Genomic DNA, 13,417 nt, shown 5'->3' with positions numbered 1-13,417 from the left:
GAAAATAGCATAAGAAAATAGCATGTTGTAACTGTGTTTGTTGGAGGATGTGAGATACTGTATGTTTCAATATATTATTCATATTTTAATGTGTGAGCTTTGGATCTGATGCTGTATATTCTGTAATCTAACCATATCCTTTCTGTGTATTTACAGATGCATCATATGAAACAAAATGAAACAGAGAATTCATTTGGTCTTTGATGGTGAAACTACTGCATACAATTGTTAATCTTTGTGTGAATTATCATTTTGATTAGCTAAAACAGATCTGTCCCTGGATTTATCTGTTTTATTGTAAATACTGGCACATTTACTATTATAACCTACCACAAAATGGAAGATGGCTACAAAAATAGCTCTAATTTTTATCAAGGAGCACGGGATATAGCACGAGAAGTGAAAAGACAAACAAGTAACCAAGCCATGGATTATTACCAAAATAATACATACGGGGGTTATTCATCCAATGATGGTTATTATACTAGTGGAGATCCTGGCAATCAGGATGACGATGCTCAGAGTGATGCCACAGAAGGACATGATGAAGATGATGAGATATATGAAGGAGAATATCAGGGTATACCACACCCTGATGATATCAGGGCTCAACATAAGGACACAGCCATGACAGATGAATTTAGAGACCATGCCGATATCATGGCAGAGAGGAAGGAGGATGAGGAGCAGTTGGCCTACCAGTATGAGAATATCATTCAGGAATGTGGCCATGGACGCTTCCAGTGGACTCTTTTCTTTGTTTTAGGGCTTGCCTTGATGGCTGATGGAGTAGAAGTCTTTGTTGTAGGATTTGTGCTCCCCAGTGCAGAAAAAGACATGTGTTTATCACGGTCGAACAAAGGCATGCTGGGTAAGTACTGCAGCTCCAAATCTTTTCTGTGGGTGGAATATCGCAGGTAATTCAGCACATTTCAGTCTGTTCACTTTTTAAAGTCAAATGGGTATTCCCATGTTATAAAGTGATGGCATATCATATACTGATCTTTATGGCTCACACTATACTTAGAATGAAGGGAACACAATACTGGTTTAAAGCCACGTCCTATTCTACCTCATACCTGTTATCCGCCACCTGGCTGTGAAGGGAACCGAATAGGGCTACGCCACATTTCCCTGAATAGCAGATTGCTGGGGTGACATTGTGCAGAGGAAAACCAGGGGGGTGCAGTGCTAAAGAAATGCTGCATCACATTGATTCTCTGGATCAGTGGGTGTGCTAGAGATTGGACCTCAATGATCATAAAGTGATGGCATAGCCTAGTGATGTTTTTCCATTAACATAGGAATACCCCTTAATATACTGTACAAAGAATAACTCTTAAATCTTAAATATACAGTATGTAAACCTAAAACTTTGGAGTTACTGTAGTTGCGCTAGATTGGTTCTTCCCATTAACAACCTTTATTAGAGGATAGCTGATATATATATGATCTCCTGTGGAGAGGTTTATAGCTGGGATCTTCACCAATTAGAAAGACCCTTATGTTAATGGAGTGGTAATGTGCGTGATGACCTTCATCAGTTCCATAAAAGTGAATGGACCAATGATCGCACATGTGCACCACTGCTCCATTCACAGAAGAAATTTGAGGAACCCACATTGAGTGAAACTGGGGTTTAAAATGAATGCCCACCTTTTTAAGTATTTCAGTTTCAGGTCCAACTGTTCTGATTTAGTTGTTAAACTATCTTTGGCAGAAAAATGGAGTTTTTATATAAAGAGCTCCGAATCTATATATACAATGTTTAAATCAAAATTTTCTGTTGGAAAAACCCACAGCAGAATCCACAGCAAAAATTAGCGGCTAAGGCTACTTTCACACTAGCGTTCGATCGGATCCGTTCTGAACGGATCCGATCATATTAATGCAGACGGAGGCTCCGTTCAGTACGGATCCGTCTGCATTAATAACTTAGAAAAAATTCGAAGTGTGAAAGTAGCCTGAGCGGATCCGTTCAGACTTTCAATGTAAAGTCAATGGGGGACGGATCCGCTTGAAGATTGAGCCATATGGTGACATCTTCAAGCGGATCCGTTCCCATTGACTTACATTGTAAGTCTGAACGGATCCGCTCGCCTCCGCAAGCAGCGTTCAGCTGTCCGCCTGTCCGTGCGGAGGCGAGCGGAGCGGAGGCTGAACGCCGCCAGACTGATGCAGTCTGAGCGGATCCGCTCCATTCAGACTGCATCAGGGCTGGACGGAGGCGTTCGGGTCAGCTCGTGAGCCCCTTCAAACGGAGCTCACGAACGGACCTATGAACGCTAGTGTGAAAGTAGCCTAACCCTTGGATTTTTGTTGTGGATTTGTAGTTGAATGTACTGCAAATTCACAAGCAAAAAACTTCAATTCCATACAAAAAACTACTTTCATGTAAATGGCAAAGTGTATTCTAATAGAAAACAAAAGGGGCCCAGAGTTCATGCTGAATGGAACTCCACTAAAATATAAAATCAATAATTGTCCACTACAACTCATTAGTCAGGAAGTAGGGAAAATCCGACAAATGGCAGTTTGCCCACCGTCATAAGAATTAAGTAATTACCACCTTGCTGATAAGTGAACATTGGTGCTTGTAATGTGATGGGGGAGGAAATACTGGCATGTAGATCAGTAGTCTTATATATTGTGTTAATGAATGATACACAATGATCAAAGTCTGACTTTAGATAAGTCATGAAGCAGCAATGGGTCTAGGACCCTTGGGTGACAGTAAAAGTGGGCTTTCTGTCCAACCTACTCTCAGTTTGCAAAGCCTGTCTTCCCAGATCAAACTGGTCCCATACGCTTAGTGGACCATGGACTTTGCCCTTTTTGCCAAGATAAATGCTTGTCTTGGTGTAAAGTGTTAAAAACACATTGTACATCCCTGTACACAAAAAAATAAAAAATAAGATTGCTAATGAACTTTCACTAATGCAGTACAATTGCCAACTTTTTACCCATAGAAGATGATAGTACATTATATAGGCCATGGAATGAACACTTATACAATATGCTTGCCATTTAATCTAGTATAGATCTGAAAAAGTAAGCCCTTATGTAAGATTGCTTTGTAAATTGCAAGATACCAGATAATAACATTGCCATCTGTCATGTCTGGCCTTGGAAAAAACTGTATCTGAATGAAGCTAGGGACCTCAAGGCCTTTTAATCATTTTATTGAACAGCTGAAAAAATAAATACATCGATAAAACCTTACACAAGATTGAAAACCTTGAAGGTCCTGCTAAGAAAAAAATATTTTCTCACTTTAAAATTTTTCATAAATGTGCATGGATTTCCAACTATGAGGAGATATTACGAACAGAGACGCTCAGATCTGGTGAAATGTTATTTTCATTGCCATTCAAAAAATAATATTTCATAAGGTGACAGTATTATAAGTTAAAGGGGTTGTCTGGGATTTTGATATTGGTGGCCTGTTCTCAGGATAGTTCATTGATATCTAATCCGTGAAGGTCTGACTTCTGACCCACCTGCCGATCAGCGTGAGCAGAGCTTCGGTACCAAGCACCAAGCAATATACAGTGCTATGCTTGGTAAACTGTGAAGAGGTTGCAGCCCTCACCAGAACATTGCGTCCTGCTGGCCTCTTCAACAAGCTGATTGGCGCAGCTGCCGAGAGACGAACCCCCACTGATTAGATATTGATGACCTATACAGAGGAATAGGCCGTCAATAGCAAAATCCAAAACAACCTTCTTAAAATAATAGTGCACATTTTAAAGATTTTCATCAGTTTTCATCTGGCTATGGAGCTTTTTGCTATGAAATCCAAGACTTAGCTGACCTGTCTAACTTTTAACGACAATAACCACCTTTATAAACATTCTTTTAATTGCTGTAATGCATATTCTTGCTTATATATCTCCTACTATTGTGTACTTAACCATAGTGCCTCTATACAGACCTATGTGTCTACATGGTTACAGACTTAAAACAAATCCTGTGTAGTCTGATCCTGCAGTTATAATGCCTTCCATCTGTCTCCTACTCCTCGTTAACCAACATGGCTGGTGAATACTTTCCTGTTTGCAAGGCATAAATTATGTCCAAAACATTGGATAGCTATGACTACTAATATTTTGATCCCTCGTTATAAAAGTACAATGAAGTATATTTTATCAGGGTTCTAACACCAGGTTGTTCACTGCTGCAAGCTATTAGAAGCATTTTGTGATCATAAGACTGGTGGACAACATAAGGCTTTTTCAGGATGAGGCTCCTATGCTCTTCCCAGTACATAAATTCTTCGCTGCATCAGTCACTACTAGAAGAAAATAAGCCCGCCAGTAAATGCACTACGAGCACTACCAGCAACCAATTTGTATTAATAACATCATAGCAGCATAGTTTCAGCTAGCTGTCCCAACAAGTAGCAATGTCCACATAGCAATGCTGGAACCAAAGGTCAGAGTCCACCTGGACTGAACCCTGGCCCTGTGATTCATTGGCTTTTTGGGTCAACATACTGGAGCAGTGGTCTGAACTGACATGTCTCACTGAAAATGTATTTTCTTAGAGTATCCCATAGTTTGATAGATGCAGTCCCATATAACTAACAATAATAATAATAATAATAATAATAATAATAATAATAATAATAATAATGTAGGTAATCTGTCTACCAGTGGCTTTATATGTAAGCTCTTTTCCAGAACTCTGTCTGAACCAACTGACCAGCACTCTGACTTGCCAAAATGTGCAGTGTCTTAGTGTGATTTGGAAGTCAGGTTCTCTATGCATTCCTGACTAAGTTCAAACATCTTAGGACTGGAACAAATCTCATAACTCCCCAATAAAGCCACCAGTAAGTAGATTACCTGCACTACTATTTAATCATGTACATTCTAACGGAACAAAAGATAACACATTTTGTTGGAGTGCTTCTTCCAAGTGGGGAGAATTGGGTAAGACACCAATGAATACAGATATGTATTGACTGCAGAAAGACTTCCCCAATTCACACTGACATCCACCAGAGATGGGCTCAAATGGGAACATAATGTAAAGAAGGACTAAGTAAAGTACTATGTATATTAATAGTAACCAGGATGATACTTGATACTAAGATAACATTTTATTTAACTTTTGATTCAATTGTTATATTATTTATTTTCAGTAGCTATTTCGGAGTGAAGGTGTATTATCTGTTCTCATAATTACACACATACACTATGTATTCAGTATTATGTACATATTCATAAATTATGTATAAAGAGTTATCCTTCTTTATATTTTCCCTTGACATGTGTCCTTCCTTTCCTTCCTCTTGGCTCAATATATCATATGAGGAGTGCTCTAAGACCAGCTTTGAAAAATGGAGGTTGTGAATATAAGTACAAATTTTTTTCCAAACCCTATCATCTTTTTGTCTCAGGATATATTCAGCCAAGAGGAAATGTAAGGATGGACATTTGGACACTGTACTTTCACATTTGATTTCATTTAATAGAGAATGGTGTAAATAGCTAATTTCTAAATCACTTCATTTAAAAAATATGCTTGCAATCCACCTGAAAAAAGCTGTAAAGTCATGTCCACTAGGGGGTCTCACTTAATCTAATTTAATGTCCACTGCCTGTTGACTGTCAAGATCAGTTCCTGGTAACAGAGACTGAAAAGATGGCTGAGAGGAAGTCGAGGCGTGTCAGAGTTAGCTGAGCTCATGAGCCTGATGGAAGCACTGTCTATACACTGTTTCTGAAGAGCAAAATGTGTCTGTAAATCTGATATCTCCCTCCTTATCATCTTTCTGAGTTCCCTAAAAGAAAACAAACATAGTAGGAAGTAAGTGAAGTGAGGTCACTGCACACAGTACTGGCAGATTCAACAAAAGAGAGACAACCACTGCTTCTGAGAGAAATTCATCTAGCTATGCAACTGAAACAGAGAATAATAAGGCTGATCAAGGATTTAGGGGACCCCAAAAAACATCAGTTCTTTCACAGTTATGATTGTACAAAGAAGCCATTATGAAACTTTTTTTTTTTGTAGCTCCCCCGACATGTTTCACCACTGCTGTGGCGTCTTCAGGGGCAATGGAGCTACTATCAACCTTGGACCTGTGGATATTGAAGCTTGATAGTAGCTCCATTGCCCCTGAAGACGCCACAGCAGTGGTGAAACATGTCGGGGGAGCTACAATTTAGGTTTTAAGCAAGTGCGGCTTGAACTCTGTGTCCGTGTCTTGGTGCGCTGCAGGCACTAAGCACGTCGACACAAACGGCAAGGGGTAGCTAATCCTAGCCCATTACCAGAAAGGAAGGATAGATTAAAGGTATCAGAGAAGCACACTCCCAGACTCTGATATATGGCTGATAGAGAGTAGAGATCTCGTCATATCAATAGACAAAAAACCAGAGCATGAAAATAGAGGAGTATCTGACCCCTAAGGATAGGAAAATAGAAAAATAACGGAAAAGTGACTGCAAATATAAGCAGCAACATTCAAAAGTAATCGTGTACCCCAGCGCCGCAGAGCACAAACGCACTTTATTTTTAAGACACTTCTTTTTCTCCTTTTGCCTTCCCGTATATTTTAAATTAAGAAGTAAACGTTACGTTTTAAATTAGACCTGAAACGGGAATCCATTAGCCGCTGGCTACCTGAACCTTAATGGTCAGCATCTTGCATCAGCATTTGTAAGTCAAAAAGAGGATTGTGTCAAACACATGGAAGAGGTGCAAATCTTTAATTTATACATTTTCTCTGTAGGTTCCACTCCTGTTTATGACTTACAAATACTGATGCAAAATCTGATTAAAAAACTACCTCTGAAAGGGTCCATTCACACGACGAAATTGGCTGGTGGAATTTTGAGAGCCAAAATTCCCCCAGTAGCCGAGTGGTGTCTGCCTCCCATCGTTTTCAGTGGAGTTTATGGGTTGGCAGTTTAAAGCAGCAACCACACCAAGAAGGGATATGTGCTTTCTTGGTGTAGTGTGCGGACAGTCATGGCTAATAATCCTGCCTCAGTCCTTTCAGAAATTTGTTTCACGTCTGATTCGTCAAATAAAAAAATTTAAAAAGATTTTGGTCTGAACTAATTCGACTCGGATCAAATATTCTGTAACTGCTCTGGAGAGGGAAGGAGGTGCAAGCCAGTTCTCCTTCTAGAAGGACTAGAGTACTGGTTATTGCACTTCTCTGAATGGAGATGGAGTACTCTTTTTTAAGCTCTTTCTCATTAGGAAGACCAACAAGTATGCACGAGGAGTACTGTAGTCTAGCCAATGCTGCTCTTACTTTCTGGGAAACATATATGCACATTTTAGTACCTTAAATCTACTGGCATCAAATAATCTTAGTGTTCTTTTCTTTTTAGAAGAAAAGCAAATTTAAATATCTTTATCAGAAAGCCAAATGCATGTAAATTAACCTTCCATCCAAAAAAGAACACTAATACTATTTGATGCCAGCAGATTTAGGGTACTACATCTGATGCCAGCAGATGTAGCTATACTAAAATTTGCATATAAGTGTCATGCTTCTGTGTGAGAGGGAAACACTACACCGAGCATAGGAAGGGGGGGGGGGGGGGACAGGGAATCAGGCCTGAGAACTAGGGAAGGAAGATGGACACCTCATAGTGAGAACTCTAACCAAAATCCTGACTACCAGTATGAACAGACCGCAAAGGTAGGTGAGTTCATATGCAGGAATACCTACAGTTCTATCTAGACCCTGGTACTAATGGCAGGGACGAGACTACCTGTTCCTCCAAAAGGAAGGACTCTCCCTCAGTCCTAATTCAAACAATAGGGAAATGCAACACACAGATAACCAAAACAAAATACAAAAGGGAAAGGAAAGACTAAACTTCAAAGGGGCTATAGAAGCACTAGGAACTCAGCCGAGATCCAACCACAAAATATCCACAGGTCCAACAGAAGCTATAAACCCCACAGCATTGTGGGAGAAGCAACAATAAATAAGGAAGGTAAAATTACCACAATAGCAACACCTGGAGGCAGGAGGTGTGGCCATTACCAGAAACAACACAGACGCCTATTAATCCACAATGAAATATGTCAGATCAAACCACGTGTTGCCCATCTCACAGATCTCCTGCCACTCACTGTCGCCGGGACGTCCGTGACAACAAGTTTGCCAGGAAGGCAGAGTTGTCTGGACTTCAATACTCCTTATCTACACTTGTTGGTCTCCATAAAGAGAAAGAGCACACATAAGAGTACCCAAGACCACTTAGCTCGCCAAGGCAATTTTCTCTTGTGGCACTCGCTACTCTTGTCATTTTGGAAGAAGAAGTGACTTTCATGCCTCCTTTACAGTAGAGTATTACTTGTGGGTCTCAGTGTTTCATCCAAAACCAATTACAAAACATTCAGGGTCATTAAAATCAAAATTTTGGGGAAATGTGGACAGAATTCTGAACCAGTAGAATTGATTTGCTCATCTCTATGCTGGATCCATTCTATGTGGTGAAGGAGAATTACACATACCCCCTTAGACCTTTCTTTTATTGTAAAGTAATGAAGCATCAGACTTAAGAGGTAAGCACAGGAATTGCATTTCTGTACTTCCTAAGCACTTGTTAAATGACCTCCACTGTTCCGTACCACTAATATAGTTATTAGCTCAGTGACTCGCAAAGTTGTTTAAATTTCTTAGTGAAAGATTAAAATAATAAGCCTACTCAATGTCACAAAATCCTTCTGCTGGGGAAAATTCTATCATCTTTCAGATGGCAATCGTTAAAGTTTTTGTTCAGGCAGGTACGCCCTGTCATAAGGCATTGCTGTAATTTAAGCCGCACGCTGGCAGAATTCCGCTAACAATGTGTCAGAGCTGAGATTACTCCACAGTCAGGCGCTGTGCGGGCTTAGTCAGAGCTCTCAGGAGACCTTCTCTAATGTCTTTTCAGACCACCTCAGCCTGGGTGTTTGCTTAACAGGGTTACATTCTAATGGAGATAGCTAAATTTAGCCTTGGCTCACACTGTAAAGGACTCATAGAGCATCACCTGCAGTTTGCACTTGGTGTGTCCTTCATGACATAGTGTCAAGTTTAACTGTCCCATTGATTGTCTTGTATTATTTTTGCCTGCCACAAATATTTTAACTACAGTGATACCTCCTTGAGACAAAAACGCAAATTAGAAGATATAATGAGAATAATTGCTGGAACTGAAATCTTTCACAAAAAATCTGGTCTAAGAGTAGGGGTGGCCATCTCAAATGGTCTGTTACAGCATATTAACAGATGGATAATGACAAAAGTGATCTGGGTCTGATCTTGTAGGTAATGTGAATGTGGTCAGCTATCTTAAAGGAGTTTTCCCGTAGTACAATATTGATGGGTCATCAATATGTGACTGGTGGAGGTCTGACTCGCAGCACCCCACTGATTAGCTGTTTGAAGAGAATATGGTATTCCGCAGAGTGCTGTGTCCTCCTCATTGCATACTAAACACAGCTCTATATATGGTATAGTGGCTGTTCTTGGTATTGCAGCCGTATACCATTCATGTAGATAGGAGATAGGACTGAGCTACACATAGGCCATGTGACTGATAAACGTGACATGATTCGGAGGGATGTAGCCTTTTTAAAAAGCTAATATACAGGGGTGCCAGGAGTTGGATCTCCACTGATCAAATACAGGGTTGTCAACTGTCCAGAAATTCCTGGACTGTCAATAAAAATAGATGGCTTGATGAGGGGAAGTTTTTTTGGTTTACTTTTTAAACTTTAATTTTTTCTTAACTTTTTTTATTTTTTTTTTACACTTTGTCCCCCATAAGGTCGCATAAGAGCTTTGGGAGACATTTAACATCACCTTCTTTTTTTATTATTGACATAATGAGCTGATTTGGGTCTGATGAGACCCAGCACCTCGTACAGACATCCAACCCCTGCAGTCACATAACCGATGCATCCAGAACAGGAAGTGGCATTGCACTTCCTGATCTTATATACAGAATGTATTGAGTGCTGTGTATTTATAGAGCTATAGGGAAAGGGTTTTAAATGTCCAGCCAGATATGTCCCAACTAACAATATAGTCTATGGGTTGTCGTGAAGTGGTTAATTAGTTTCACTGCAGATTTATCACTGTGACTTTTGCAAATAAAATCACAAAAAAGTCAAAAACTCACTTCAGTAGAGGGAAGGCATAAAATAAAAAACTGGAGAAGCATTGTAGACAGAAGTGTTAGGCTTAAAGATGCCCCAAAAATTTAACAAACATAAAATATATGACAAATTTGATGCAAACTACGCCAATAAAAACTGACTTCAAATATTACCCTCATGATAAATTTGCTCCTTGATGTTTGATTCTCCCTTCAATTTCTTTCCAGTTCCACATCCCTTAGTTTGCTAACAATGCAGTTCTGCTGTACAGGAGAGTTGTGCACAGGTACTAACCAAGTGCATACTTAACATGGAGGCACACCATGTTACTTCAATGGGGGCTGAAGGTGAGGGAGGGTCTGGCAGGACCTCTGTCCACTGTGTGGTGTAAGCAACATGTTCTTGCAAGTGAACTGAATGGGAGCAGTGCTGCAGTAAATATCTCCATCCACCACACAATGGACAGAGCGGTGTAATTCTTGCACCAACTTACGGCACCAAAGCGACTGTCAAACAGCTTATAGGCAGGCGTGTGGGGTGTCAGATCCCAACCATCCTCAGGATAGGCCATCAATAGTAAAATCCTGGACAACCTATTTAAGGTGGGCCCACCTTGACTCACTGTGAATTTCTAAGGACTCACATACCTCTGAGGCACCAGTTGATACTCCAAGTTTTTCCAGACACAAATAAATTCTGTGTGTAATTCTATCCTGCAGTAATACAGTACCATTTTGTCAAGGTCCCTATAACAAGGCAAATAGGAAAACATTTGTCAATCAAGCCAAGCCTTTGTGGGGGGAATCTAGAGGGATGATGACGAGCAGACACTTCTACCCATTCTCTAGTTCTTTTAAAACTATTTTTTTTCTTGTAGTACAGTTCTTTTTAAAGAGGGAGCTTGCTGGTGTCTCATGCGGTTCGTTTTAAATTTTATAGAGGAAAATTTCAAGAAAAAGAGTGCTAAAAAGTAAAAATACATTATGAATTCAGTTTATCCTCTATTCTACCTTTAGTTACAAATCTATTAATATAATTTCTTGAACTGAACATACTCACATGGTTAAAATTAGCATTGTACGTTTAAGGCCTTCATGTTATTTTTTCACATATCCAATTATAATGATTTACTAAGTGGGAATATGCTTACCTTTCTGGTAAGCATAATCCCACATGGTTTTGTTTTTATCACAATGTATGGGTTCCCAGCCTTTCATCTTTTGGGAAACATATACTTCAGGGACCCATACCCATGATGAGATGAGCGAATCAATTGTGTAGAGAAAACATTAGAATTGTATAGAATCAGAATTTCATGCAATTCGATTAGAGAGAGAGAGAGAAAGGGAGAACCTTTTTTCAGGCAAATGAAAGCACTTTTGGTTCAGATAGAATCCATTCAGAACTGAATCAAATCAGACGACTGACTTGGACAAATTGGACCCGAATCAAATTTTCTGAAATTTGTTTATCACGAATGATGACATTTCCAACCATAATATAGTATTGTTAATGGGCTCATTTAGCTAAGCCCAACCCCTAATGATAAACTTTTTTGAATTTGCACATTTTAAATGTGCTTAACATTGCAGATATTCCAGAAATAATATTCGGATGGTACCACCTTCTGTTTTATTGAATAGTCTTTTTGTGTCCACCTTGGTAAATGTGCTTGGGTGGACACACATGCTTAGTCTTTCTTTTGTTTCTGTTCCACCTTGTATGTGCAGGGATCCCTGCTGTGGTGAGCCAGTGGCTTCTAAAGCTTCTGCGTCCTCTCTGCTTTTCGCAGGTGAAGCTAAGCAACCACAGCCACAGTAATATTGTCGCCTATAGGTTCCTCAGCATCTCCTACTACTGTTGTTTGTGATGTTTGCTTTACATTTAATATCCTCTCATCCCCCTTTGCATTCCTTCTCATCCCCCTCACAGGATTAATAGTGTACCTTGGGATGATGCTTGGTGCATTTGTTTGGGGAGGTTTGGCAGACAAACTAGGGAGGAAGAAATGTCTCATCATATCGCTGGCCATCAATGCTGCCTTTTCATTCCTGTCCTCATTTGTTCAGGGATATGGGTTCTTCCTTTTCTGCCGCCTTATTTCTGGATTTGGGTAAGTACAGCTTTTATAATGCATTTGTGTATTATGACAAAGACATGTACTCACTATATTGTAGATGCTGCAGCAAAATATTTCAGCTCCCCCTTTGGCTGTTAGAATGTATTGCACTGTCAGTATCTGTTCAAACAATGATCCCTTCTATTTAGGGATCATTCACATGACTGTATGTATTTTGCAGTCCGCAAAACAGGAATCTAAAAAATATGGATGATGTCCATGTGATGTCCGTGTTGCATAAAGTTTTTTTGAGGACCCATTGAGTTCGAAAAGTCTTGGAACTGCATTTTGCGATCGAGTATAGGACATACGGAAAGCACATGGATGTCTTTCAAGTGATTTCCACATTCGCAAAATATAGAATATGTCCTATTCTTGGCCACAAATGCGGACCACAGACCCAATGAAAGTGAATGCAACATGGACGTCACATGGACATTATCCATATTTTTCAGATTCATGTTTTGCGGACTGCAAAATACATGCAGTCGTGTAAATGCCCCCTAAATCTAGTACTGTATTTTGTGGATCCGTATTTTGCAGACCTTAAAATACATACAGTCGTGTGAATGCACCCTTATACAGTATCTACAATATCTATCTATTTCTTGTATCTATTCTTGAATATATGAGGTTTTTAGTATGATTGATTAATTATTGCTTTTATTTGTAATTTTAGAATTGGGGGATCCCTTCCCATTGTGTTTGCCTACTTCTCTGAATTCCTAGCCCGTGAGAAGAGAGGGGAGCACTTGAGCTGGCTTTGTATGTTTTGGATGCTTGGAGCACTCTATGCCTCAGCAATGGCTTGGAGCATCATCCCTCACTATGGTGAGATGTTCCCAACCACAATGTTTTTCTATGAGCTGAACCATATTGCACTAGTTTATTGGAAGTGGAATGGGTTGAGTCATGTGCTGTAATGTCCATATTCACTGGCATTTCAAGAGATTCTCCAACTAAAATTGAAAATATGAAAGTATCTAATCAGAAATAACCCTCTCCAAATGCAGGTAATCACTTGCCATGTGATGCAGTATTACATGGTGGTCATTCAGGTAAAAGAGCACATGGAAAGAGGTCGCCCTTTCAAGATTGGGTCCTCAATGGTGCATCTCTGCGATTGTGGCCACTGGGACAGAAATCGTATTCTGCATCCAGCACAAACATGGATGA

At 39.8% G+C, this 13,417-nt stretch overlaps 1 protein-coding gene across 2 annotated transcripts in view; it reads left to right on the top strand.

The window, feature by feature from the left end:
- The first annotated feature begins 336 nt into the window (after positions 1-336).
- SV2B (synaptic vesicle glycoprotein 2B) overlaps positions 337-13,417 on the top strand; it is a 34,153-nt gene continuing 21,072 nt past the window's right edge. For both annotated transcript variants that reach the window (XM_044283203.1, XM_044283201.1), the window contains exons 1-3: positions 337-871; positions 12,055-12,235; positions 12,921-13,072. In XM_044283203.1, the coding sequence (XP_044139138.1) occupies positions 337-871; positions 12,055-12,235; positions 12,921-13,072 (868 nt within the window). The remainder of the gene's footprint in view (positions 872-12,054; positions 12,236-12,920; positions 13,073-13,417) is intronic.

The sequence above is a fragment of the Bufo gargarizans genome, chromosome 2 (assembly GCF_014858855.1).
Source record: "Bufo gargarizans isolate SCDJY-AF-19 chromosome 2, ASM1485885v1, whole genome shotgun sequence".
NCBI lineage: Eukaryota > Metazoa > Chordata > Amphibia > Anura > Bufonidae > Bufo > Bufo gargarizans.
Note: the sequence above shows the minus strand (reverse complement) of the source record. Positions and strands in the feature narration are given on the sequence as shown.